A 26,408-nucleotide genomic window follows, 5' to 3' on the forward strand; every position below is an offset into this window, starting at 1 on the left:
AAAAAGAAAAAAAAATACCAAAAATCAAGTAACTTACCTTTCAGCACGCGAATTTCTTAAATATGTTTGCAATTTGCCACGATTTACATATTCGATTATCACAAATATTGGATCTTTATCAGTACAAGAACCAAGAAGGCGTACAACATTAACATGCGGTTCAAGAGACTTCATTACCTATGTAGTTGTATATTATGTTGTTTTTTTTTTTGTTTTGTTTTTATTGTTATTATATTTTTCGTTCCATTGTCATAATAATATATGAAGACAATATATGAGTAAATATGTTCGAATATATTGTTGGTGGTATAGTTGATGTATTTTTATAGTTTAAGTTTTCAAAATGATTTTACCATATTGCATGAAATGAAAGAAAAATAATAAAAAGAAAATTTAAAAAAAATAAAAAAAATTTGAAAAAAAATACAAAGAATAATACAATTTGAAATTTCTTTATTTCTTCGATTCAATATTGTTTTTACCTTCATTCTACTTCATTTTCTTTAACATTAACTATACCTGCATAATATACTAAAATATACTATGTTATTATGTATAGTTTATGTACTTGCTTTTATACATATCCATATACGTAGAGTAAAATTTATATATTCAGTTTTTTTTTTTTTATTCCCAATATCATAATATTTCGAAATAAAAAGAAAACCATTTTCAATTTGATATACTTATATTATTATTCTGAAAATATTAGAATAATGCAAACAAATAACAATAGAAGCAGCAAAAAAACAATAACAGGAGTGTAATAATATTAACAACAGAAGAAAAAATAAACAAAAAAAACAAAATGTAAAACTAAAAAGCATAGAAAAAATGTCTCATATCCTTACAAAAAAATAAAGAATTGCAAATATTGTATATTTGCAATTTTCTTTTTCTCTTTTATTTTCTGATTGTAAAAGGACAGAATATAATACTCATTCCCAATATAGCAATATATTCTTACAATATGATTGTATACATAAATTGCTTTTGTTTATTTTTTGTCTTTTATTCCTTTTAGATATTTACAATATTCTAATTTTAAAATAATCCACATATGTACGAGTATATTTTAGTATCTGTACCAACTATACATATGTATACATAGATTTTTTTTATAAAAATAAGAGTGGGTATAACAATATTGTATTTTTCATACTATATGATATTATAGTCACCTACTTGTATTTTATTGCAGTAATAGAACACGAGATTGAATTCAGTTTTTCTTCAAGATAATCAAAGTAAATGTTTTCAGGCAGTCTGTTATAGTTTAATGTTCTTTTACATAATGAATACATACATATATATTGGAAACAATTTCATTTTTATTGAAAATCAAATTAACTTTGACAGATTGGAAAATTAAAGTTGCAAACGCTACTAGTAATGATTTATGATATTACTAGATATAGCTTTGCATTTTGATTTCTAATTATGCATTTTAAGTCGCTACATTAAAAAATTTAACATTAGAAGGACAATTAAAAATCCATGTTTATAAAATATGGCTATAATAGAAAATAAACCTATTAATAAATTTGTACAATTTTAATGTTAACATTTAAGGTCATGCCAAGATAAATGCCAAGTATATTACAATTATTAAGGGCAATAACTATAGCAAAAATTGTAATTTCAGTGGCAGCAATTTTTGAAATTTTAAATTCGAATATAGTAGGAATTACTCGAGCAGTTTTAATAATAATCAATTCAATATTAAATATGGTGTTTTCAAAAAGCATATTTTCCTTAAACAAATTTTCTATTTGTTTTCTGTTACTTTTTTTAAAAACTATCTTTTAAAAATTAATTTCATTAATATTCCAAAATTATTTAATGCATTAAGAAATTTTTGCATCCTCATAGGTTGAGAAACAAAAGTTTAAAGAGAATTAAATTAGAAAATTGTTTTAATAAAAATTTCCAAAATCACACATTTTCGGAAGAAGGAGGTATTTTCGGAGAAAGGAGGTAAGAACAAAATCTTGTTATGGAAAAGAAAATCCCTTATTGTTTTCTATATAGTTTTCCAAAACTGACGAATATGAAAAAAGAAAACAGACGAGAACATTTGATTTTCAGGCCCTTCCAAAAACAGAAACAAATGGTTATATTTTTGCGCTTTAGGAAATTCAAAAAATCTTTGTGGTTTACATAAAATAGTTTTATATTTTTTAATTTTAAAGTGTGTACTTCAAAATAATAAAAATATAATTGAATTAATCCTTAATTGTCAAAATATTAATGCAACTATGTCGCTGATATAAAATTTAACAAGACACTAAAAAGGGTTTCTATTTTTCACCGCAAATCGTTAAACTCATTTTCACTCATCATTTTTTCTCAAAATTTTAGTGCATTAATCGTTGGTTAAACGCAGCTTAAACCATTCATAATGCAATATTATTGGCAATTTGTTGAACGTTATGATTTTTATGCTTCAATTTTCTAAATACGTTGAGCATTTTAGCTTCTTTTTTTTTTATACTTAACAAATATTAAAAATTTTTGTTTTTAATAATATATTTTTTTATTTATTTTTTTTTTTTTACAATATAGGTAAATGCGAGTGTAGATAGTTTCGTATCGATATTCAAAATTACAAACTAGGTTTTATTTAACTAAACGTTTATCTACACATATATGTATGTATATAGAAAAATAAAACGACAACAATTTAATAACTCTTTCGACTTACTACACCAAGGTTGTTTCGATTATTTAAACTGAATACATAACAATATATGAAATTGGAATTCTAGGTTGATTAAACTCGTTTATATAGTTTATAAAATTCTTAGCATTTAGCAAAATATAAAAATAAAAAATCACACACATCCGTTTCCTTTACATATATGAAAAAGAAATACTCTAACTATTATATTTATCTTGAAAATATTTTAAGGAATAAAGTAATATAAAAAAAAAACATGCATGAACACTACGGAGTACTCGTATTTATGCAAAATATGAAAAAAGAAAAATTTTGAATGGTAAATGCAAAAGTAAATATTTTGATTTTCTATAGATGCTTACTACAAAGCATCTATTTCAAAAAATCTAGAATATATTGTAGTTATACAGATGAACTTTATTTTATTTTCTAAAAATGGTTTACCAGTATTTGAATGGTATACTGATTTGGAATTCAATTGAAATGTTGTGATTATTAACAAAAATTTTTTATTTTTCTTTTATATTTGAATAACAACATTTTTTTTTTCTGAATTAAATAGTGTAAAAAAATTTAGTTGACAAGAATATGTGTAAACAATATTTATACTTCGAATTATTAGTCCATAGATTAGATTCAAAATGTAAGGGCAAGAGGTAAAAAAAAATCGTTTTGATCATCTTTATAATTTATTTCTTCCATAATGAGAAATTGCAATACTTTATTAATAATTATAGGTGTGATCCTTATTTAACATTGTGAAAAATATATTCCAGCAAGTTGGAATTTTAGAACAAATTTCTTATATAAATGCTTAGGTAATGAATATATTAATTTCAGAGATATTTTTTAATACGGAAATTCATTTGAATTCAAACTTTGTATGATACAATAACAGAGATGGGTTAAAGAAAAACAAGGTATATAAGGGCTAAGGTAGATTGTAACATGTTTGATTTTAAAATCATTTCGAGCACATCTAAGCTACTAAACCACTTAATTCCATGCAATCATACAGTTGCATGTGTGAATATAAACTTATGCAATACAAACTGTCGTAAAACTAAAAATTTCATATCTCAATTAACCTATATATTGTATTTAAATTAAAAGTATTAAAATTAATTCAAATTTTTGTACACGCATTAAAATTTGCATAACTAAACCAAATAAACTTAGAAACATTTATACCCCCTTTTTTTTCCTATTTATAACACGAGATTAACTCATAATGATAGCAGAACTAACACGAATTATTTTTTTTTAGATAGTAGTTCCAAAACATTTAATAAAAGAACTACGTAAATGTTATATTATAAAATGTATATTAAAATTCTAATCGCTCATTCGTAAAGTCTATTTCCGATAAATCTGTGAAAACATGCGTAAATTTTAATTTTTAATTCACTGTAACTAAAAATTAGTTCCTTTTCAATAATTTTCACTCAGTTGTATATTATATTGGACCTTAAAACATTAAAACAAAAACTATATTTTTTTTTTGGAATTATTCTAGAACTAATCGGTGATAGTTCCTTCCGTACTCATAATTAACTCTTCCTCATCTAAATGTATTTAATTTTACCATTCGCTGTGTAAGTTCTTTCTCTCTGTATATAGATAATAATTATTATTATGTTTGCACAATTTATTATTAATACAATTTTATATTGTGATATGTGTCACACTATTCTATTAGATGTGGTGTCATATTTATGGTCCAAATATTATTATATAAGTGTCATTTGCAAAAGTATTTACTACTAAAATATTATTAGAATATTTTGAAATTTTGTACTTATAATAACTATAAATATTTTTCTATGTATGTATATAGCTGCATAACAATAACACTTCAATGCCCTTGTATTTGTATTATTTTTTTATATATTTATTACCTATAATATTATGCATATCTATAATATATATGCAGTGTTTACAATGCAACAAAATATTAATTGAAATTTTAGTTATATGATGGAAATTATTATATAATTACTATAATATATAGATTTTGTGACATTTTAGAAGCATTTTTAGATAATTGGGATTTGGTCAATTATCATTTTATATAGAAAATTCACGCTTCAAGTGACATAGTAATATTAAATTGAAAATTTTAAAATTAATATTTTATTATTAATATTTTATATTATTATTATTTTTATAAACATATTATATATGAATATATTTATACATGTATATATGTATATATAAAGCCATTTAAATAATAAATTTATGATTATGGGAATTTTTTATTTTAATTACTTGTATACATACAAATAAACCTTAAAAAATTATTATCTTTCGAATTTGAAATTAAATTTTATCATTGGTTTTTGTATGCGCAGATCTTATAAGTATACAATTGAATTTTGAAATTATGATAATATTATTATAAATGTAATTACTTTAATTCATAATAATAATACATAAGTATATATGTATATGAATATGCATGACAATTATGTGCCGTAAATATTTATTGATATTTATTCATTATCAATAATGTCCGATATTAACCTACTCAATATTTTGTAATGTAAATTTTCAGTATTTTCTTAATATCAAATGTAAATTAATATCTGATTTGGGGTCTAGTTCGGTATTTCACCTTTTTACTCACCAGGTGGCGTGAAATTGAAATTTATCACTTATTTCTCAATTGTAATGTTCATATGAGAAAAAAATTTTATAGTGTATTTTGCATTGTTTCATAAATATATAAAATCATTAAAATCAAATTCATTCTATATTTAAAAATTTTTAAAGAAATGACAATTAAGGAAAAATGGAAAATTTAACTTGAAATTTGTAATTTTTTCAGTTCGATTTCCCGTTTTTCTGAATTTCGTAAAGTGCTTTAATGTAAACTTAATTCTATTTCCAAATTCTTACTACTTCTTGTAATTTTTAAATACAATTTCGGAATTCAATTTTATAATATTTTCCTAAAGTACTTGAAAATTTCAAAACTATTGAATCAACTTATATTGCATAAATTTAATCAGCAATGAAAATTTTTATTAAATTTTTTTGAAATTTTAGATATTTTAAATATATATTCAAATATATCCAATTCACATCAATAATAATTGTGTTTTAACTTTTAAATTGCCTTAAATTTGTAAAACTATCAAATACCGTAAATAAAATATTGAACTTTGTATTCATTGTTATTGTATAAGTTTTAGTATATAATGTATGTGTATAATACGTATTTTAATATTGTACCGCCTTTTAAAATATATAAATAAAATTTTACTTACAAGATATACTCGAGCACAAAAACACTTTCTGACATGAAATTTTTCTTATTTCTTTCATTTTTGTTTTCTATAAATTCAGGATATTGTTTTATACCCAAGTATCCTGAATATTGTAATTTCTTTTACAGGAAAGTAAAAAACTTTCTCATAATAATATTGTTATCATACTTTTTTTTTATTTTGTCATTTTTTTATATTCAATGCTTATTAAGAATTTAAATACAAATTTAGATTGTACTCGTATTTATATATTATATAACAATTTAATGTAAAAATGCGTATAATCTCATATATCAATGTATATTCGCAGAGAAGACATAAGGATATCTATATCATATACAAGAACGAATACAATTTAATTTAATATAAGTTTCCTTACATATACACGATATACGAGTATGTATGTATGTATTGTTAAAGTTCAAAATGGTTTTCTTCCAAAAAAAAATTGGTTTAATGTGAAATAATACCAGTTAAATGTTATACTTTTCGTAAAATAATATCCTTTTCAATTATATTGCATGAATATTTTAAATTTTATGTATAAAAAGGATTTAAGATATTAAATATAACATTTGTTTCCATATGCACATATATATATATATGTATCATTTATACTTCATAATAATATATTTATATTATTATTGCTATTACGTAAAAACGAATCGATAGTGTTGACTAAAATTATTTTAATTTTATTGAATTCAAAAATTTTCTCTATTAAAAAATTTTTATAGAAGTTGCTCTTTTATTGACTTTTCAAAAAAAAATGATTCATTATTTGAGGCAACTATAATTTATAATTAAATTTAAATTAAAAATAATACGAGTAGTCAGACAGAGAAACAAAATTTTCTATTGAAAAAATTGAGATAACAATCAACAATAACTAAGGATCATCTTGGTATTGGCCAATTACTTAAAAAATTTGAGTCATGTAATAATTATGTTTTGGAATTTCGAAATATTGTAGTAAGATTTAATAAAAGAGTCGATTAAGAAGTTTGAAAATTAATATAAAAGAGTTGATTTAGAATTAATTTATGTTTAGAAAAATTCAATTTAAAATTATTCCAACACTGAGAAAATACTAAAGATTTGAATTAATCCATTAAGGGTATATTTAATAATTTTACAGCTTTAATACAACTATAATCAAGTAGAATTGCTATTAATGCTTCTAACAAAAAATTAACTTTTTTAACGATTTAATGAAGAATATTGGCTACTTTAGTTTAGGTTTAACAATTATAAATTGATTTTATTTTTCGAATTCTTTCTTGTTTTGAAATAGATTGTCGTTTATTAAAGTGAGTCTCTTTAAAAATTCACAAATGAACATTGTTCAACTATTTCTTTGAACACTGATACTTTCTATTGAGCAATGAAGTTTTTCGACAAATTCAGCTTTTCACCAAATTACTTGAAATCATTTTTCAAATTTAATAAAATTACTTCAAATCATTTTCAAAAGTTTATTCATAAACAAGATTAAAATTTCCAATTAAATAAATTACATTTTATCAATGTATTGTTTTGGACTATCGATTTTGTTAAATGATATTTTTGCAATGTAAAAGTAATATAATATTTTTTTAAATCGAATTTAATATCAAATTTTATATCTTAATTAAATAAATTGGAATTTTATTTAGATGAAAATTTTATACACGTATATAGAAATATTATTATATAATTCTTGTAATCTATGAATATTTTAATTTATTTTTTTTTCATTTAATTTTCTATTTTAGAGTATTATTTTTTGTATTAAACAAAATTGGTTGGAGTATTTTTCCATAGAATGAACAAAGTCTAATGGCAAATTAAGTAGGTATATAAAATGTATAAAATAATGTCTTAATTGATTTTATTTAATATGGTCCTAAAATTAAATTATTATTTCTATATATATATAGTTTTGTTTTATTAATTAAAATGTAAATTTGAAAAATTTAAAAATAGTTTATAAACATTTTATATTAATCTTGGATTTTAAAAATAATTTTAATCATTTCAAAGTTTATTTTGTGCTTTTCATGTTAGTTTCATTCTATTAGAATTTTAATAAGAATTTAATTTAAAAAAAAAATATTTTATTACAGTGACCATAACTTGATTATAGCAAAATATAGGTAATTAGTTAATAAAAATTTAAAGGTATTGTTGACCAAAACAGTGCCTGATTAAAAGAGATATTACCCACATTTTAAAATGAAAAAGAAAAGACAAGGAAAAAATCTTTCATACAATATGAATCGATTGAATTATACCCAGTCGCCACATATAAATTTTTTTTTTTAAATATTTAGTATTAGCTTTCATATGGCAGTTATCCGAACCTGTCAAGCTATTCTACAAAAATTTCAGAGATATGACTTACCCCGTTATCGGGCACGTAATTGCCATGACAAGTTTCATATGAATCAGCCGAACTAGTACAGCCATTCCATTAAAATTTTCAGAATATATGTAAAATCTAATTGAACATAAAGGTTCAAATTTTTTATTGTAGTATAAAACATTTTTATATGTTGGTTCTTCAGTGTAACAGAATACAAAACTTATAAATTAATATTTGTCAACTTATAAAACACTAATATCTTCAAAAATTTGAAAAATATTACAAGTGACGGTAAATTACGACATTGAAAAACTTGCCACAAAAAAAATTTAAGAAACAGAATCAATTATTTCAAAATTTCAAATGAATTCATAAAAATAATCCTTATAAATGGGTGTTATTTAAAATAATTAAGAGTTTATTAAGAAACATACAAAGAAATTTATTCATAATTATAAAAATTTTGAAATACAAGTTAGGGCGGGCGGGCGCTCATCATAATCAACAATTTAAATAAAAAATTTATTTGTTTTTCTCTCTTATATATTTAAAAATAATAAAACAAAATATTATGTAAATATGTAAATAAGAATTAAAAAATAATTAAAAAAGTTGAAATTCAATTCAAATAATACGCAAATTTTTAAATTTATACACACACATACACGGATCTTTTTTTTCTTTTAACAAAAATTACTTACTTTTATTCTTTTGTAAAAGTTTGTTGTTGCTTACAGTAAGGCTCTAATCATGTTTTATATCATTAATATCTTTTTGTAAGGAATATAATTTTTTTTTTGTTTTTCTTTTTCGAATATTTTTATATTTTTCTGTTCATCAACTCATTTCAATTGCGTTTAACCAAAAACTGATTCTCAAAGTCAATTTTTAACAAAAAGAAAATAATAAGAAGAGCAAAAAAAGAAAACAAAACAAAAAATCAAAATTAAAATGAAAATTTTCTGCTCCTCCGAAAATTTTCCTGAACAGCAAAAAAAAAAAAAAATATTAAAAAATTATAAAGAAAAATAAAAACTTTTTTTTTCCATTTAAATTTTAATTGAATCAAGATGTTTTTCTTGAGATATTTGTTATAATACTCTTTATTTCTATTAAAATTTTGTTATGACTTGAGGATGGTACACATGCATGAAAAGGGATGTATGTTCGTAATACCTTTGATATGTATTTATATAGCAATATACATATGTATATGTAGTAAATACCTACATACATTCTTAATTTTCCTCCAATTACGACTAAAGTAATGAATTTCAAAATCATATACAAAATCATAGATAATAGACGTAAAAATTTTAAATAATTTTATTCATTTTACTTTTGTTAAGGTTTCTAAATTTATATAACAATTACCTTTTCTTGAAAAATTTAAAAAAAAAAAAACATAATGTTGTATGTGTAGGTACCCTTAAAGAACGTTCTTTTCAAATAAAATTTCCTTGAAATTATTTTACAAAGTTTATTATAACAATTATTATAAGAAAATTGTATGTATGTGTATGGTAAATTTTTATTTAATTTTTATATAATAATTATTAAAATTTTATTTAAATTTTATCGTAATTGTTTGACTCTTTTGTTTTTCTTTATTTAAATTAAAGTATAAGAAATTATTTAAAAAAATAATAAAGAAATTTTTATTTAAAAATAAAAAACAAGTATCTAAATTTGTTCATAATGGTTTTATATAGCAAAATAACCTACCTATTTTCCAAAATAATAATACAGGTTGTTCTACGAATTATTGTATAGAATAGACACAACAATTTGTGGTATTTTCTTTATTTACATAAGTTGAATTCGGAATTTGATTATGAATTTTGAACGAAATTTTAGATAATTTAAAAGAACTTATATAAGAACGTTCAATTTATTGAAGGATTAAGTAAATTGAACTTCTGGGAAAAATATATAAATCCCAGAAAATAGGTGACTATTTGAAAGATTTATTTAATTATATTAAAAATAATTAAAAGAATTTCAATTTTTAAAATTTTCAAGCTAGTTCCAATTCAGAAATTTTCTTTTTTTACTGTTTTGTTGTCCTTGACGTATTTGATAATAAAATTGTATGTAATTGTTAAATTTCTCCATTATTGTTTAAAATTTTTAAATTTTTTTAAGATTTGATTATTATTTTTTTTTTTCAAAAGAAATGTTAAGCTTATTTAACGGTATATTATTAAGAGCATGTATAAATTATATAATCGCATTTTAAACAAGTTCATGAACTATTTTGACTAGCCTCCAAATCCTGTATAAATTATCAAAAACAAAATTTTAATTGTGTAGTATACGAGAAAAATTTTCATCACAAGTCCTTGACGCATATATTTTTTATTGTTAAACAAATTCATTTTTTTTCGTATGCGTATATGTATATATATATATATATAATTAAAATTAATTTTATATTATGAAAATCTTTGTTAAAAAAAATGTTCAGTATGCAAACATTCAAATAAAAATACATTTACATAATACTAAGTCGATTAGTTAAGAGTTTAAGAGAACATGAGAAAATATTTACACAAACATTTGAGTAAAAAATACTCGCTCCCCTTTATAAATTTACTGTATATATATGTATAAATGACTTCAAGGATAATGTTTGTGTGTGAGTAAGAACATAAAATATATGAATACATGTACATATACATAAATGTACACATAAAATATTTAAAGAATTCTTTAAATATTGATAATGAATTTTAAGAAGGAAATTATTACAAAATTTCATTATTAAATTATTCTTTCTTTTATAAAAGAGCTTATGAAAAACTCTTGAAAAAAGAGAAATGAACCTCGGTTTATTACGAATATTAAAATTGGAGAAATTTTAATGATTTCTTTTCTCTTTCTCTTTTTTTTTATTTTGATGTTTTCTTATATTAAGTGTACATACTCGAACTTGATTTTATTTAAAATTTATATTTACAATGAATATCATCTTAAGTCATTTTGATGATAAGGATGTCAACAATGACTAAAACAGATGAAGTGAATTTTTAAAATTCTAATTTTTTTTTTGTTATTTTTTTGACAGTCATAATATTGAAATGTTTTATGGAGAGTTGTGTTTCAAAAAACAAAACAGAAAAAAAATTAAAAAAAATTTGTGAAAAATTTATTTTAAAAATCTTTTATATTTTTATGAAAGCACAATTAAATGTTAACAAAAGTAAATATTTTATTATTAACTCAATATTTTAGTGTGTGTGTGGGTGTATTGTTCCATAAATAAAAATAGAAAAAATTAAACATTTCATTTATAACACAAAATTTCAGATTATGCAATGTTGCCATTTTAAACCATCGTTTTTTTTTTATTTTTAATTTATTTTTTGAAAATTTTAAAAATTATATTCTAAAATTCTATTGAAAAAAAAAAACAAGAGATTTAGTTTCGTACACATGTGCTGTTTTCATTGAATATTATGCAAATTAAGCACGTATCAATTTTATTTTCCACCATTATGGATTTAGAAAATTCAAAAAAGAAAAAAAAATATTTGATTTCGTGCTTTACATATTGTGCAATTACTGAAGAATCTATATACATAAAATGATTTCATCGGTGTTTCAAAAGTACATTGCGAGGAGCAATATGCATGTATCGTCCATAATAAATAGATTTTTCGACTCCTGTACCAAAATGTTTTATACATGTATGAAGTTTTTCACTGCGAATTTATTATAGATACAATAAGAATAATTAAAAATTTATATTTAAGATTTTATTTCATGAAATTTAAATATGTGAATAAAATTGCTAAAATTACTCCAAATAACCTTTAGGAAATTTTATTTTTGCAAATTTAAAACCTTTAGTCAATGGAATTATATATCCATATAGGGGTAATATTACATAATTTCAATTAAGTCTCGTATAATTATTGATGTTGGATTTTATGTGATTATGTTCCTTTAGTATTCAGTAGGAAATTGAAATATAAATTCATATTAATAGTTGCAGTATACATCGAACGAAAAATTACAATATATAGTTGGGATTATTAATTTCTAGGGTCGAATTCAAAACACTGTACTATGCCATAAAAATTCAACAAAAATTTATCACTAATAACTAATATTTTCCGTGACTGTATTTCTAATTTACTTCGTGACTAGAATTCTAAAAAAAATTGTACTTGTTACTTTCATTCATCAAAAAAAGTATTAAGTAAATTGAAATATTTTTAAAATTCAAAAATATTTGCAGCAGGTTTTGAGTGAAAGTACAATACCAAGTCGTTCATTTAATTTTTTTTTCTTCTGCATAAAAAATATCTTTAGTAGTGTCCAAATTATTTTTAATAAATTCAAGTATGATTACATTTTCGACATGAAATTTTTAATATCGTAATATTCATATTTGATTTATTCCCATAAATGTCTGTATATTTCTTTCGGATATCTGTATATTTTCGCAGATCGGGGAGTGAAAGATTCAAAGTAAAAAAAAAGGACTTTAATTTCAAATTGCACAATATTTATAGAATATTTATTTCAATTCCCAAAATAACATTTTAATTAAAATATTTTGAGTATATTTTTTTTTAGCTTAAAATTTACGTAAATGGTTGGCATTTATTAAAAAATCCATAAATTATTCATAAAAAATAATTAAAATTAAAAAAAAAATGTGTAAGAAGAAAAATGTGAAAAATTGCGTTGAACAAACACATATTCTTACACATTCCATTTTTTAAAAATTCGCTTCTACGAGTAACATCAAACGAGCACCTACCATGCTTTCGCTTGAAGTAAGTTAATTTTATATAAAAATTATCAGAAAAAAAATCCTCCGTGCCGCATTATATATGAATAATCAGAAATTTTTCGCGAATTTTAAATATTTATGTTAATTTCCTCGCATTTTATTTTTTAATTTTTCTTCCTGATTAATTCATCATTGTTATAAGTGCACTCTTATACAGTTAATACTAAGTGGATTTAAAGTGAACAAAATTAAAAATGTTCTCTTAGAAAATTATATTTAAATTCATTTTTCTTGAAAAAAAAAATTTTTTTTGAATACCTTAAGGTTTGAAAAGCTTTGACTGTTTATTAGTATTTTATTTAAGGCTCAATTTACAATTAAAATTTTTGATATATAATAGTAAAAAGATTTCATTATAATTTTACGTTTAATTAAAAAAAAAAGGTAATTGAAGAACAAGCACGTGGCAAATCAAATAATTTTTTTTGAAAACAAAAAATCTGGTTTAAAAAGGCAATTATATTCAAAATTTTATGGCTGCATAATAATTGTCAGTACACAATTGTAAGCTGCTGTTTTATTACATAACTATTACATTCAGAATGTCGAAATAATTTGAAATTGGAAAAATCAGTTTTAATTACAAAAGCATCTTTTAATCTCCCCCTGAAGATATGCAAATTATACTACCGGTGTGCTAGTTATTTATATTTGAGAAGTTATTTTATCTAACTAGGTAAAATTAAAATCAAATGAGAATTTTATTTTAAAGCAGCTATTTAGATATTAAAAAATCAGTTTTGATTGTCTTTGCATGCACATAGAATTCTTACCCCTGAATCTCGTCCCTGAAAGTATGCAATTTTTCAATCGAAATTTTAAAATATCAATTGTAATTCAACTACATAATTAATATTCAATATATGTTCAAGCAGGTTCACAAACATTTTTGCTGTCCTTTAAAAATATTAAACAAAATTTAAAAACGCAATCCATAAAATATAATTTTCGTTAAATTACTTAAGTTCAATTAAGTTTTTTTTCTTTTAAAAACATTTTATATATACGCAATTAAATAAAGTTTAAATGAAAATAAAAAGAGAAAACCTTTTAAACCGAATAACATTTAAAAACTTTTCTGTAGAAAATAAAAAAAAAAAATTTACATAATTTAACCACTATCTGTTATGATATACAAACATGAAGTTAGGGTATGAAAATTATTTTTATAACCATATTGAAATTTAATTTCTGTTGCATTTCGACTTGCTTAAATAATATCGTTATATACATAAATACATAACTATAAATAATTTAATACTCCATGAAAATGAACGTGGTAAGAACGAAAAAAAAAAGTGGAAATTTCTTTTTGACTTTGATATGATGATTATAAATGAATTAATTTTAATTTGTTTGTATTTTGGTTTTTTTTTTTCTCCTCCCTTGTTTGTAAACACAACGTTTCTATAATATCTGTATATCTTCTTTATATAGTCGTATCAAAAAAAATATTTAATAATATCTCATTCATATTTATATAACTATAAAGTCTTTGAAATAACCTTCATGAATTTGTTACACGTGTACCTACATATATACCGTATTTAATTCGGGAAAACGAATATTTTTTTACACACGTTTTTTTCTTATCTCTTTACTCAAATTAAAAATAAGAAGAATAAAAACCATAACAGGAATGGTTTTAAAAATAAAAAAAAAATTTATAACCTAAAATAAAATCGTACGAAAGATGTCAAAAACAGTTAAATTAATATGTTAAAAATAAATGTATGTATGTATGGTTTCCTACGAAAATAACGTTAAATAAAGCTTTTTAAAACGAACATAAAAGTAGGTATCTATAGTGATTTCGATGCAGAACATTGCAATGTCCCATCGATTTTTAATGATAAAATATATAACAAGTAGCCGCTATATGAATTAAAATTTAAAGTCATAAATTGATTCCACGTTGTTAAGATCGCGACAGACCAATAAAATAAAAATCGCAATTCAAAGGTCTTGCAATAGCAACTCGAGGGTGTAATTTAAGTTTAGTCAATATTGTATGGAAGAAATTAAGAAAAAAGTAATTTTTGATCTTATTCTTCAATAAAGGGAATTCTATTAGATATTATTCAATTTGATTGTATTGGAAACAGAATTTCATAGTTAATCTTGCGTATCTCATCTAGAATTCTACTACGGTATAAACACATTTTTAGAATTCATGATAAAGGACGCAGTTTCTATAAGTAAATGTTTACATTTCAGCACTACTTTTTTTTTGAAATAATTATGAAAAAAATGTAGAGGATTTTTTTTAATAAAATAACTACATTACTATTATAGCTCTATTTATACTTTTTGTTTACTTGAAAAAACCTTAATATTCTATGAAATAATGAACTCTCTGAAAATGCGATTATTTTTCCAAATAAATTCTAAACCACGTTTTGCTCGAAGCTGAAATGTTATCAAATAGTTAATTACTTTCAAATGTTGCATGCAGACTTGATATTTTTGTATGATAATGTTATTTAGCAATTTTAAATAATTTTAAATTATATTTTCATTTTAACGTGAATTTCAACAAAAAAAAAATAAATGTTTTCATTAGGAAAAATTCTAATGAAAATAAAAAATATTAATATTGAAAATGTAGATGCAACTAGTAGGTGTTTGTATAAAATTGCACAAATGAAAAATATTATGAAAATTCTAGTTACAAAGTAAAAAATTTAGAATAGTTTTTTTAGTATTGCTTCAAGTAATTTTAACACTACTAAAAACACATAATTCATATGTTTTTTTATGTAAATATTCTGTGGGTTGTTATTGGAATTATTTTAATATCAATTCTAAGAATTTGAAACACGAAAATATCAAAAAAAACCCAACTATTTACCAAGCTAAAGCATTTTTGAACAAAGAAAATTTTATATACAAAATTAAAATTTAATGAAAAATTTTTTTAATTTATCAAAAGGCAAATTATGATTTTATATTAAAAGATGACTTTGGCCAATACAGTGTTTTGAAACGTTCAATTTTTTTGATAATATTCTCGATCATGGGTGTGTGCAAGTGTGCTAAATTACAGGAACAATAATAACATTTTTACTTAAAAAGAGTTGGTAGTTAGCTTAAATTAATTATTTCATATATCTCAAAGGGAACACAAAGTGCATTTCTTTAAAATCCCAATTGGTAGATATTTTTCACAAAATTATAGAATTCAATAGATTTCAATAAACTGAAATTGAGAATCGTTTTAGGGAACATTTTCATATTGTCAAACTGAAGTAAATTACGTCTTCAAATTATTCTGAAATATAAATAGCATTGTTCATTAAAAAATAATCTTGAACCATCCAAAATACATCGATAATGTTGATGATTTTGTTGAATATTTAGAGAATAAGTTACACACGTTCCAGTTATCGAAAAATTAATAATCTGGAAGAAATTTTTAAAATATAACTATCTTCATTATAATTTATGGCTCCGATTCTAAAACAAATAATCCTTAATACACAAATTTAAATTAATATTAAAAGTAAACTAAAAAATCAGTATAATTTCATAATGAACTAAACCATGTTTCAAATTTTTTTTCTAAATTTATTCACAACAAAAATAAGGACAGTTCATACTAAATAACTATTACAGATTATTAGCTTCAAGTATTTATTATTTAAATTGAACCCAATTTAAATAAAGTAAACAAAGTATCCTTTTTGGTACTTTCAACTTAAAAATAAGCACAAATATATTATAAATTTCCAAATATTTTTAAGGTCAAAAACCGTTCTCTATATAGAGCATGAGTTTCTGTTTTGCAAGGAAAAGAAAATCGTTTGCATAAATTATAATATAGTTGTTTTTTCATTTTCTTTCATTTTGTATATTTTGTGTAGAAAATTTTCGTCGCTTTTAAAGTGATATTATCATCCTTCTAGCGTGAAAATTTCAAGAATAAAATTTCATCTAGTTACTGATGACGAGTTGCCCATAGGCTATTTTTTTCTGTAACAAACGTTCATTTTGTCCTTGTATAGTTTCTATTGTTTTTTTTTTTGTTTTGTTTTTTCTGTTTGCATTTTATTATTAAACTTTAAAATATATTATGTATTTTTGTTTTTGTTTTTCTTTTGCCTTAAAAACATTTCTAATGATAAAAACATATTCGTTGTTTTTCTGTATCACGTCATTTCAAGGATCGCTAACCTTCAATTTTTTGTTCTTTTGTTTCTTTCAAGAAAAAAACATTTAAAATATGTAAGCATTACGCATTGCAAAAATGCTTATGAAAAACAAAATAATATTATATAAATATATACACATATATACTAATATATGGAAGTATATACTTGCAATATTATGTAAAGTGAAATTTTAGTATTATAATGTATGTATGTATGTTATGTATATAAATATATGGTATGTGTAGTTATGCATGTTTTTAAAACCTCCTTTAAAAAATCGATTTAAAAATATTTAGAAAAATAAATTAAGTAAAAACCTTTCAGTCGGTATTAACCGATTGAATTATATCCTGCACCCTTCGTTGTTGTATAGCAATTACTCAAACTTGTGAAACCATTCTATAGAAACCTCACGGATATGTCTGACCTATAATTGGACACACAACTGCCAAGTTTCATAAATATAATTTTATTATTTTCGCATTTAATTAAAATTTGCTTTTGGAGTTGTATAGCAATTTTCAGAACATATGTAGAGTGAAATTGGGCACATCTTTGCAAAATTTGATATTAATATCTTTACTAGTTTTTAAAACATTAAAAAATAAATAAAGTTGGGTCAAACCAATGGTTTGTATTGTAGCACTTTTCCCTTCAACAAGTGAAAATTCTGCTTTTAAATACAGTCTATGTATACCTATCACACTATAAAAATTATTTTCATTCATATACAAAACTATTACTAGGATTGCATATATTTAGGATGACGCATATATGCAGTCTTTGAAATAAAGCAAAAATTAACATAAAAAGGGGTTAACATAATGCTCGATTTTAAGGGTTAATTGTGTGAGTTAAGAAAAATAATTATATTTTTTAGTGTCACGAAATTTACCGTTAGCTTTTTGCGTTTATAAAAATTTGGAAAAGCTTGCGGTTTCGGAAATATAGGGTGTCAAAAATTCAAATTTTACGATTTTCAAGAGGTGATAACTTGAGAGGGGGTGGAGATGGAAAAAAAATTTCTTCTAACGAAATGAACTATTTGTTAATGTCTAAAAGCCCCTAAAATTTCAAAGTTCTAGAATATAGGATCTAGAAGAAAAACGACATCAAAAATTTGGCAAAAAAGGACTTTAGATAACGGTAAATTTCAACGGCCATTTTGTTTTTCTAAAGTTTAACTATAGTATACCGCGCTAGGGGAAGCAAGCCGCTGCCTTTCTGCGTTTGCAAAATTTCAAAAATACTTATGGTTTCATTGCAACAAATATTTAAAAAAGGCCATTTTTAGGGTTTTGGGGGGGTATAACTTCTAGAGGGGGGGAGATAGGTAAAAATTTTGTTCTACGGAAATAAGTTTCTAGTAAAGATCTATGTATATATAAAATTTCAGCTTTCTATCTTCAAGGGTGTAGAAGTTTTGTAAACAGACACACGGACGGACGGACGGACGGACGGACGGACGGACGGACGGACGGACGGACAGAGTGAAACTAATAAGCACTTTTTTCAAAAATTTTTTTGGAAAAGTGCTAAAAACACTTTAAGTTATATGACAGCTACCCGAACCCGTTGTGCGAATTGATCCAATTATCATAGCAGGCGTCGTTTGCACAAAAGTAACAACTTGTGAAAATTTGGAGCCGATTGCATTATTCGTTTTTGAGTTATCGTGCAATCGGACGAACGGACATGGCTAAATCAACGCAGAATTTTACGCTGAACAAGAATATATATATATATATGACCATACCGAAATCGAATCCTTCAAGTGGTTACAAACTCCATACTAAAGTGTAGAGTATAACATTAAAATTAGAAGAAGGCTAAAATTTGTTTCAAAAAATGAGAAGTATTTGGAATTTTTCAAACAAATAATTTATGAACGTGTAAAGGAACACAATACACAAGAGATACAGTTCATCTAATTAAACTAGTGTTATGTGGATTTGTGTGTATTAATGAAATTTGTAACTCTTCAATGCATAAATTTTAAGAATGGTTCATACTCAAATAAAGAAACAATAAATTACGGAAAATTTGGTCCAGTGAAATGGGAAGATTTTAAGGAAAAATTAGAGAATTTTGTTCTTACTGCTCTTATTATTCGAAATTATTTTTTTCAATTTGGAATACTATAGAAATAAGGTCTTTATTTTATTTAAGAAAAAAAAAATAAATAAAACTCAATAATATTTTTATTGCAATCAATAATTTTGACATTTTCTGCTGGTTTGGTCTTGGTCTTGGTGCAATTTAATTTCGCTGTGTGGTTACAACAAGTTTTTAATTTCCTATACAATATTTCAAAATCAATATAACGAACAAATTGCAAAAAGGCTATTATGTTGACATTTGTGCTTCTGTTTTGCTGTTCCGAAGAAAAGTTTTGTATGTTGTCCTTGACATTGAAAAATAACAATAAATTTGCTTTTTGAAAATTTTAAACTCTTTTGAAAACATAATTAAAAACTAATTCTTAATTTCGAAAAACCAAAAAATACTTGATTCTCAAATTCTATGAGTTCACACTACACCATATGTCTACACGCAGTTTTAAATATCAAGGGCATTAATAAATTATATAAAACACTATAATTAGCATTCACTTTAATTTTAAGAGTTTTTAACATAGAAAGAATGTGTACATACTCACATATGAAAATATTATATTGTTATACTTAAAATTTAAGTGAAATTTAATACAAATTTAAATTACATTCAGAAAATTCTTATTAATTAAAAATTAAAGTAATGTAGTTCAACTAAAATAATTTTGACATAAAATTGTTGGTTCTATGGTTACCATAATTTTTAAAAAAATTCTATAATTAAATTACAAAAACAACAATTATATTTTAAGGTAATTGAAAGCAGGTTTATTTATAAAGTATTTAAAACAAAATATTGAAAGAAATTGACCAAGTACATTATAACAAAATGGCAATTAAACTAATTAAGTTGATTAAGAAAAATACTTTACGAGTATCTATTTAAAGAAAAAATTTGTTTGACAAAATAGAAAAAAATTGAGACATTTTCATGAATTTACTCCTTTTAGTTCTCAATTATCGAGTATAGATTCTTAATCATTTTCCTGTTATCATTCAATGTTTGAAAATTGGGGCTCATCACTCTAATAAAGCACTTTTGAGCTGGATTCAGAAGATTTTAATATATCTTAATGAAATAGGTTTACTTTACAAGTCGAGGGTTCCTATAAAAAGCTCGAAAGTTAATTTACTTTATAAGGTGTAGACGAAAGAAGACATTTGAATTTCAATTGAAATATTCACTTTTATTAAATTTATGTCTTTATCCTACTGTAACTACTGTGCCATTTTATATTCCGGTACAGATTTTCAATTTTAATAAACCAAAATATTGTATGATTTATAAAAAGTTATTAATGCAATTATTTTAAAAATAACTAGAAACCCGCACTCAAACCCAAGGTATATATAAGTTCGTCAACTTGTTCAGAAACTCTCAAGCAATTTTAAAGCTGCTGTTACAATATTAAAAGTTGTGAACTGAATTTCTTTTTATTTTTTGAATAACCATAAAAACTATTTTGTAAAATCAAATTGCATACTTCTATTCTAATTGAATCAGGTTTTAATTAAAAACATTGTATATGTATGTATGTACATAGTCATATTATATAAGTTTCCTGAAATTTATAAAAAAAATTACTTAAATTTTGCATCCTTGTAAAAAGACTAACCCGGCATACATGTGTACGTATTTTGTTGCTCAACATTAATCGTATTCAAACTTTTTTTTTTTGCATTTTCATTTTTATTAAAAATGTTTGATGTCCTCTGAACTAGAAAAATTAGAAAGAGATAGAAATATATTAAAATATGCTAGGACATGTCTGCTTCTTTTTTTTTTTTTCTTGTACAACTTTTTTATTCTTTTGTCACTTATATTTTGCCTTTATAACTTTTTAGTCAAGTGCAAAAATTGTTCCTTCCAAAAAAAAAAAAAATAAAAAAAAAGGATCTCTTTCTTTAGTGTATCGTCAAGTCTGGATAAATTTTTAGTTTTTGTTTTTTTTTTTTCAATTATTTTCTTTTCGTATAGTTGTGTTTTTATAAACTAATTGAAAAACTTTTTTTTTTTCTTAGATATTTTTTTTCCAACTGCCAACATTTTTTCGTATTTTCCTGTACCACTACAACTGTACTGTTTTGGCATGAGTTTATTATTTTTTTTTGTTTTCATTTCGCTGATGATATTATATAACGAGCAGATTTTAACAGTCAGAATTTATATTAAGTTTTTTTTTAAGTACTGTTAAAATGTATACAGCCGGAGTTTTTTCAAGTAAGAGTATATGTATTGCAGAATATTGAAGCGTGAATGGAAATATGGGGTTCATACACATACTTACATATTTTTTATATATACAAACAACTAAATTACCCCCAGCCGGTATGAATGAAGACAACAATCGGCAACCAACAAAAAAAGAGGAAAAACCTTAAAGCAAAATAGTTATTGCGGTTGAAAGTTATTAAAAGAACTTTTTAATGCATAAAAATTATATTTCTTACTAGTGCACTTGCATCATAACATATACATTAATATATTTATATGCATAAACACAACTGTATCGCAGATATGTATAAGGAGTTTTTCTTTACCATAGATGAAATTAAATTAAAATAATAAAGAAGGAAAAAAAATTGATTTTTTTTTTTTGTTTCACTATTTAAATAAAAATAGAATTGAAATTAAAATGAAAATTTATAGAAAAATTATTTTTCTTTTTTTTTTTTTTTAATTTCATTCATTTATGAGAAGTTGGTCCTTCTCAAATAGATTTTTTTTTTTTAGAAATCCCAATATTTTATTTTTTTCTTTTTTTGTTTTTATTATTTTTCATTTTATTCACTTCACATTTAATATGCACTTTCTACTTTTAAATTGACTTTTCGCAAATTGGAGACAACTTTACATGAAAATTAAATAGAGTGACCATATTGACAATTACTAACACCAAGAGATATTTGGAATTTATGAAATTTCCGTGTTATGAGCGAAAGACAAAGTGTTAATTTCAGACAGAAAAAATTTTATTTTGATCAATTTTTCTTTATGAGATGCGGAATTAATCGCAACTTGTTTATCTTCAATGACGAACAAATGTAAATCTTAAATCTTGAGCCGTATAGATTTAATTTTAAAGAAGCAATCATGAAACTGAAGCGTTAATATAATTATAAGACTCGAAATTGTAAAGATCGCGAAACTATAGTCTTAATTTCCACTGGACAGTATACAGAAAATTTTGGCCGGACTAAAGGTATTTAATAATTTATGATTTTATTGTTAAGTTTTATAAAAGCAAACTAGTTAAATTTATAATATATACACTTCATATTATCCTGTTTATAAATATACTCCCAAATTGTTAAAAATTTGCCCCGAAAAGTATTCTATTTCTTAATATTAATTCAAACTTCACAGTTTTATTTTTTTAAGTAAGGTACTAGATATTCATTATCATATTATTTTCTAAAAATTACTACATTCGTTACTAAATAAGAAAACACTTTCATCAGAACATTCAAATTGAAAAGAATTAATCATGATGCAATTTTTATATCTATACCTTTAAAATTATAAGAAAAAAAATGTAATATTTTTTTATAATATTGCAAACAGAAACTTTTTTAAAAGGAGTTTTTGAGAGTCGAAGTGAAAAAAAAATTTCAAACTGTACTATGTATAATATAGCTTAAAAAAGGAAAAACACACAAATTACCTGAAGCTCTGAATACAGATCATTTCTTTCAATTTCAGTTGCACTTTCTTTAAGAGTTTTTACAGCAACTGTCGTTACGCCATCGTTACCTAAAATATATATATATAAAAAAAAATTTATTCAATTAGTTTTTTTCATATTTTATAAAAACTCACATAAAATATATAGAAAAACATACATATACATATATACAGTTACAGACTGAAATATAAAATTTCATTTATATGCATGAATGTAAATTTCATATTGATATACAAACGTACAAATTCATTCATCTCACAACATTTCTATATAAGTATATATGTATATGTATGTATAAAAAATAAATGGAGATATTTGAATTTTTTAATGGAGTACAATTTCCTTCTCTTACACAACTTCATTTGCGGGTGTTAATTAGAAAATTTTGCAAAAATAGAAAATGTGAAATGAAAAATGAATAAAAATTTATAAAAAAAAAGGAATTCAAACGATTAAAATTATTCTGGAAAGCAGATCGATGCATAATGAGCGTAACACTTTGAAATTTCTGTTAAATATTCTTTGCAATTTAAACTTTAAGGTTCGTCTCCTTCCACTTTTTATTATTTTTTTTCTTTTCCTACCATTACATTTTCATTAAAATATTTAAATATATTTTATTATGCGGAATTTTAGTTTTAAATAGCATTTTCAATTGACTGAATCTATACTTGCAAATTGCAGCATATTTAGTTCAAATAAATTTCATAAGTTTTTAAAAATTTGAATTAATTGTGAGGAAATTTTGACTAAAATATCATTTTGCTTATTTGTTTTTATTAAATTGAAGTGTACAGGGTGTCGTGCAAATAATTTAGTAAAAATAATATATGGAAGTTGAATATTTGAGTATAATAAGGAAACATAAGATGGTACATTTGTTCTCAACTTTACACCAAAGGTCAATATACTGTATTATTATAATTAAATGAAAATCAATCGAGAATTAGTTATAATTGGCTTTTAACATAAAAATTCAAATTAATAAATAAAATACAGCGTATATAAGTAGACAAAAAAATTGGCATTTCAACTATGAATACACCAACATATACACATTATTTAAATTAAATGAATTTTTGGGAAAAAATCGTACCACCTTATGGTTGACTTAATTATACCACCTACAATTATATCACCTCATTTAAATATTCACTTTTTGTTTTAAAAGATCTCGTTTCTATGCTCAGATGTTGTACCAAACGCAGTTTATTTTCATTAATTTCAAAATTGTAATTTCAAATTGTAAGCAATAATATTCACTTGTTCTATGACGCGGCCCCCAACTGGGTTCATTTAAACTACTTAGGCCCGATGTGGTTAAACCAATGATATTCATTTCTTCCCTGCTTTTGTTTAGATTTAATTTTAAAGAAAATCATTTCTTTTGATTTCTAACTTATGCAAAACCTTTTATACATTTCTATTTAAAAAAAAATGGTTTCTTATTTTTTTTTTTTTTTTGATTTGATTGTTTCTTTTTTCACTTTAAGTTTATCAAATAATTTGATTTTTATTTTTGTTATTTTTTCCTAAACGCAACACGTAAAACATGTATTGCTAGTAAAAACTAGAAAAAAAAATAAGAAAATATGTAATATTAAGTAACTTCACCTTTGCTAATAGAATTTTTCATCTAAAATAGAAAAATATATAAAAAACAAAAAACAATAACAAAAACTGAAACATAAAAGGGCTAAAGTACTTAAGAATCATGTTCAAAAAACCCATAAACATAATAGATATATCCTTACTTTATACTTGCACCCTTTTAAATTTCTCTCTCTCTCTCTCTCTCTCTCTCTCTCCCTTATTATTAAATCTAATTTAACCCTACATACACATTTATATATGCATATACAAGTATACATACACAAGGACATGTTCTATACTAAAACTAAACTCCTCTATGTAATAATAATAATTTGATTTAAAAAGAGAAAAGAGAAAGAAGAAGAAGAAAAAATAATAAAAATAAATTCTAAGAAAAAAAGAGAAAAACTTTAAGAGGATAACATTATTACTTTTATTATCCTTTTTCATCAAGTAAAAAGGAATATACGCAATCAGGTTATTTTTTTCTTTCATTTTTTACGTTTTGACGATTTTTCTACGTTTTTTTTTTATATTTTGCGCTTTATATAGAAGTTTGTACTTTTCATATACATGTGTATGTATGTATGTATGTTTTTATTTCATTTTTCCATCATAATAATATTAGTTGAACGAAACTCTGGATACAAAATGTAACGAGTCAGTTGATTCAATTTTCTAAAATTTTTTTTTCTTTTTTTGGTTTTTGAAATATCCAACTGGGTTCATTGCAAGAGCAAGATATTTTTCGCCTTTTAAATTTTTTTTCTTTTTATAAACGTTTGAAATGTATGCGTGTTTGTGTGTTGTATTCATATACACATTCATATTTGTATTTCATTGTAATTTTTGTTATTTTTTCTTGTTGATTTTGTCTAGGAAATATTTTGAATCTCCTACGAACACTATAATGCTTTAATGCTATTTACCCATCACTATACTAACTATATAAACTACCATTTCTGTTTTTAATTTTATGTTTTTGTGTCTTTTTGTTTTTTTTTTACCCTAATGGTTTGTTGTATAAGTAAACAGTCCGATAAAATGCCATGTTAGACAAGATGAGTATTTGTTGTTCAGAATTCTTGTTTTCTTTTTATCAGAAAATCATATAAGCTTTTATAAATACATCTTGTATACAATTTTATACAAACATATTTTACTGTATGTACGTGAATGTGTGTATAATATAGGTCACTCATATTATTATTATTTTCTTATATATAATTCTCTATATTTCATATTTTGTACGTACACATGTGTATTAACTCTTAACCATTCACGTATGTAGATATTATAGTATATTTATTTATTTTGTAAATTTCATAACAGCATAATAACAAAAGAGAACAATTCAGCGAACATTAGTTAGTTAGTGAGTTTTCTTTTAGGAAAATAAAAGTAAACAACGTTTATATGAATGATGGTCTATATAGAATGTCTTCTATATCTTTACATATATACATATGTGTATGATAATGGTACAATTTCTATGTCAGTAGCTTTGGTATACATAATATCCGTTTATGTAAGATTTTGTCTTAAATTTGTGTAATTGTATATTTTTTTTTATTTTTGACAAAATGTTTCATTCTATTATTTATATTATTATATCATTATGTTTACGATTATACTTTTAAGTAGTATAATACATATGTATGTATCCTAAGTATGATATAAATATGAAGCAAAACGTTGTGTTGTGATGTTTTATTGGCTTCTTCAATTATTATATTGCGACCGCATCATAAAGGATATTTACTCTCA

At 23.0% G+C, this 26,408-nt stretch overlaps 1 protein-coding gene across 2 annotated transcripts in view; it reads right to left on the reverse strand.

Moving 5' to 3' along the window:
- The window catches only part of LOC129605812 (tyrosine kinase receptor Cad96Ca), a 161,183-nt gene that overhangs the window by 33,249 nt on the left and 101,526 nt on the right, over nucleotides 1-26,408 (reverse strand). For both annotated transcript variants that reach the window (XM_055515772.1, XM_055515773.1), the window contains exons 7-8: nucleotides 23,028-23,116; nucleotides 38-177 (exon numbers count right to left, since the gene is read on the reverse strand). In XM_055515772.1, coding sequence (XP_055371747.1) covers nucleotides 38-177; nucleotides 23,028-23,116 — 229 coding nt within the window. The remainder of the gene's footprint in view (nucleotides 1-37; nucleotides 178-23,027; nucleotides 23,117-26,408) is intronic.

The sequence above is a fragment of the Condylostylus longicornis genome, unplaced genomic scaffold (genome assembly GCF_029603195.1).
Source record: "Condylostylus longicornis isolate FDR11 unplaced genomic scaffold, ASM2960319v2 ptg000015l, whole genome shotgun sequence".
NCBI lineage: Eukaryota > Metazoa > Arthropoda > Insecta > Diptera > Dolichopodidae > Condylostylus > Condylostylus longicornis.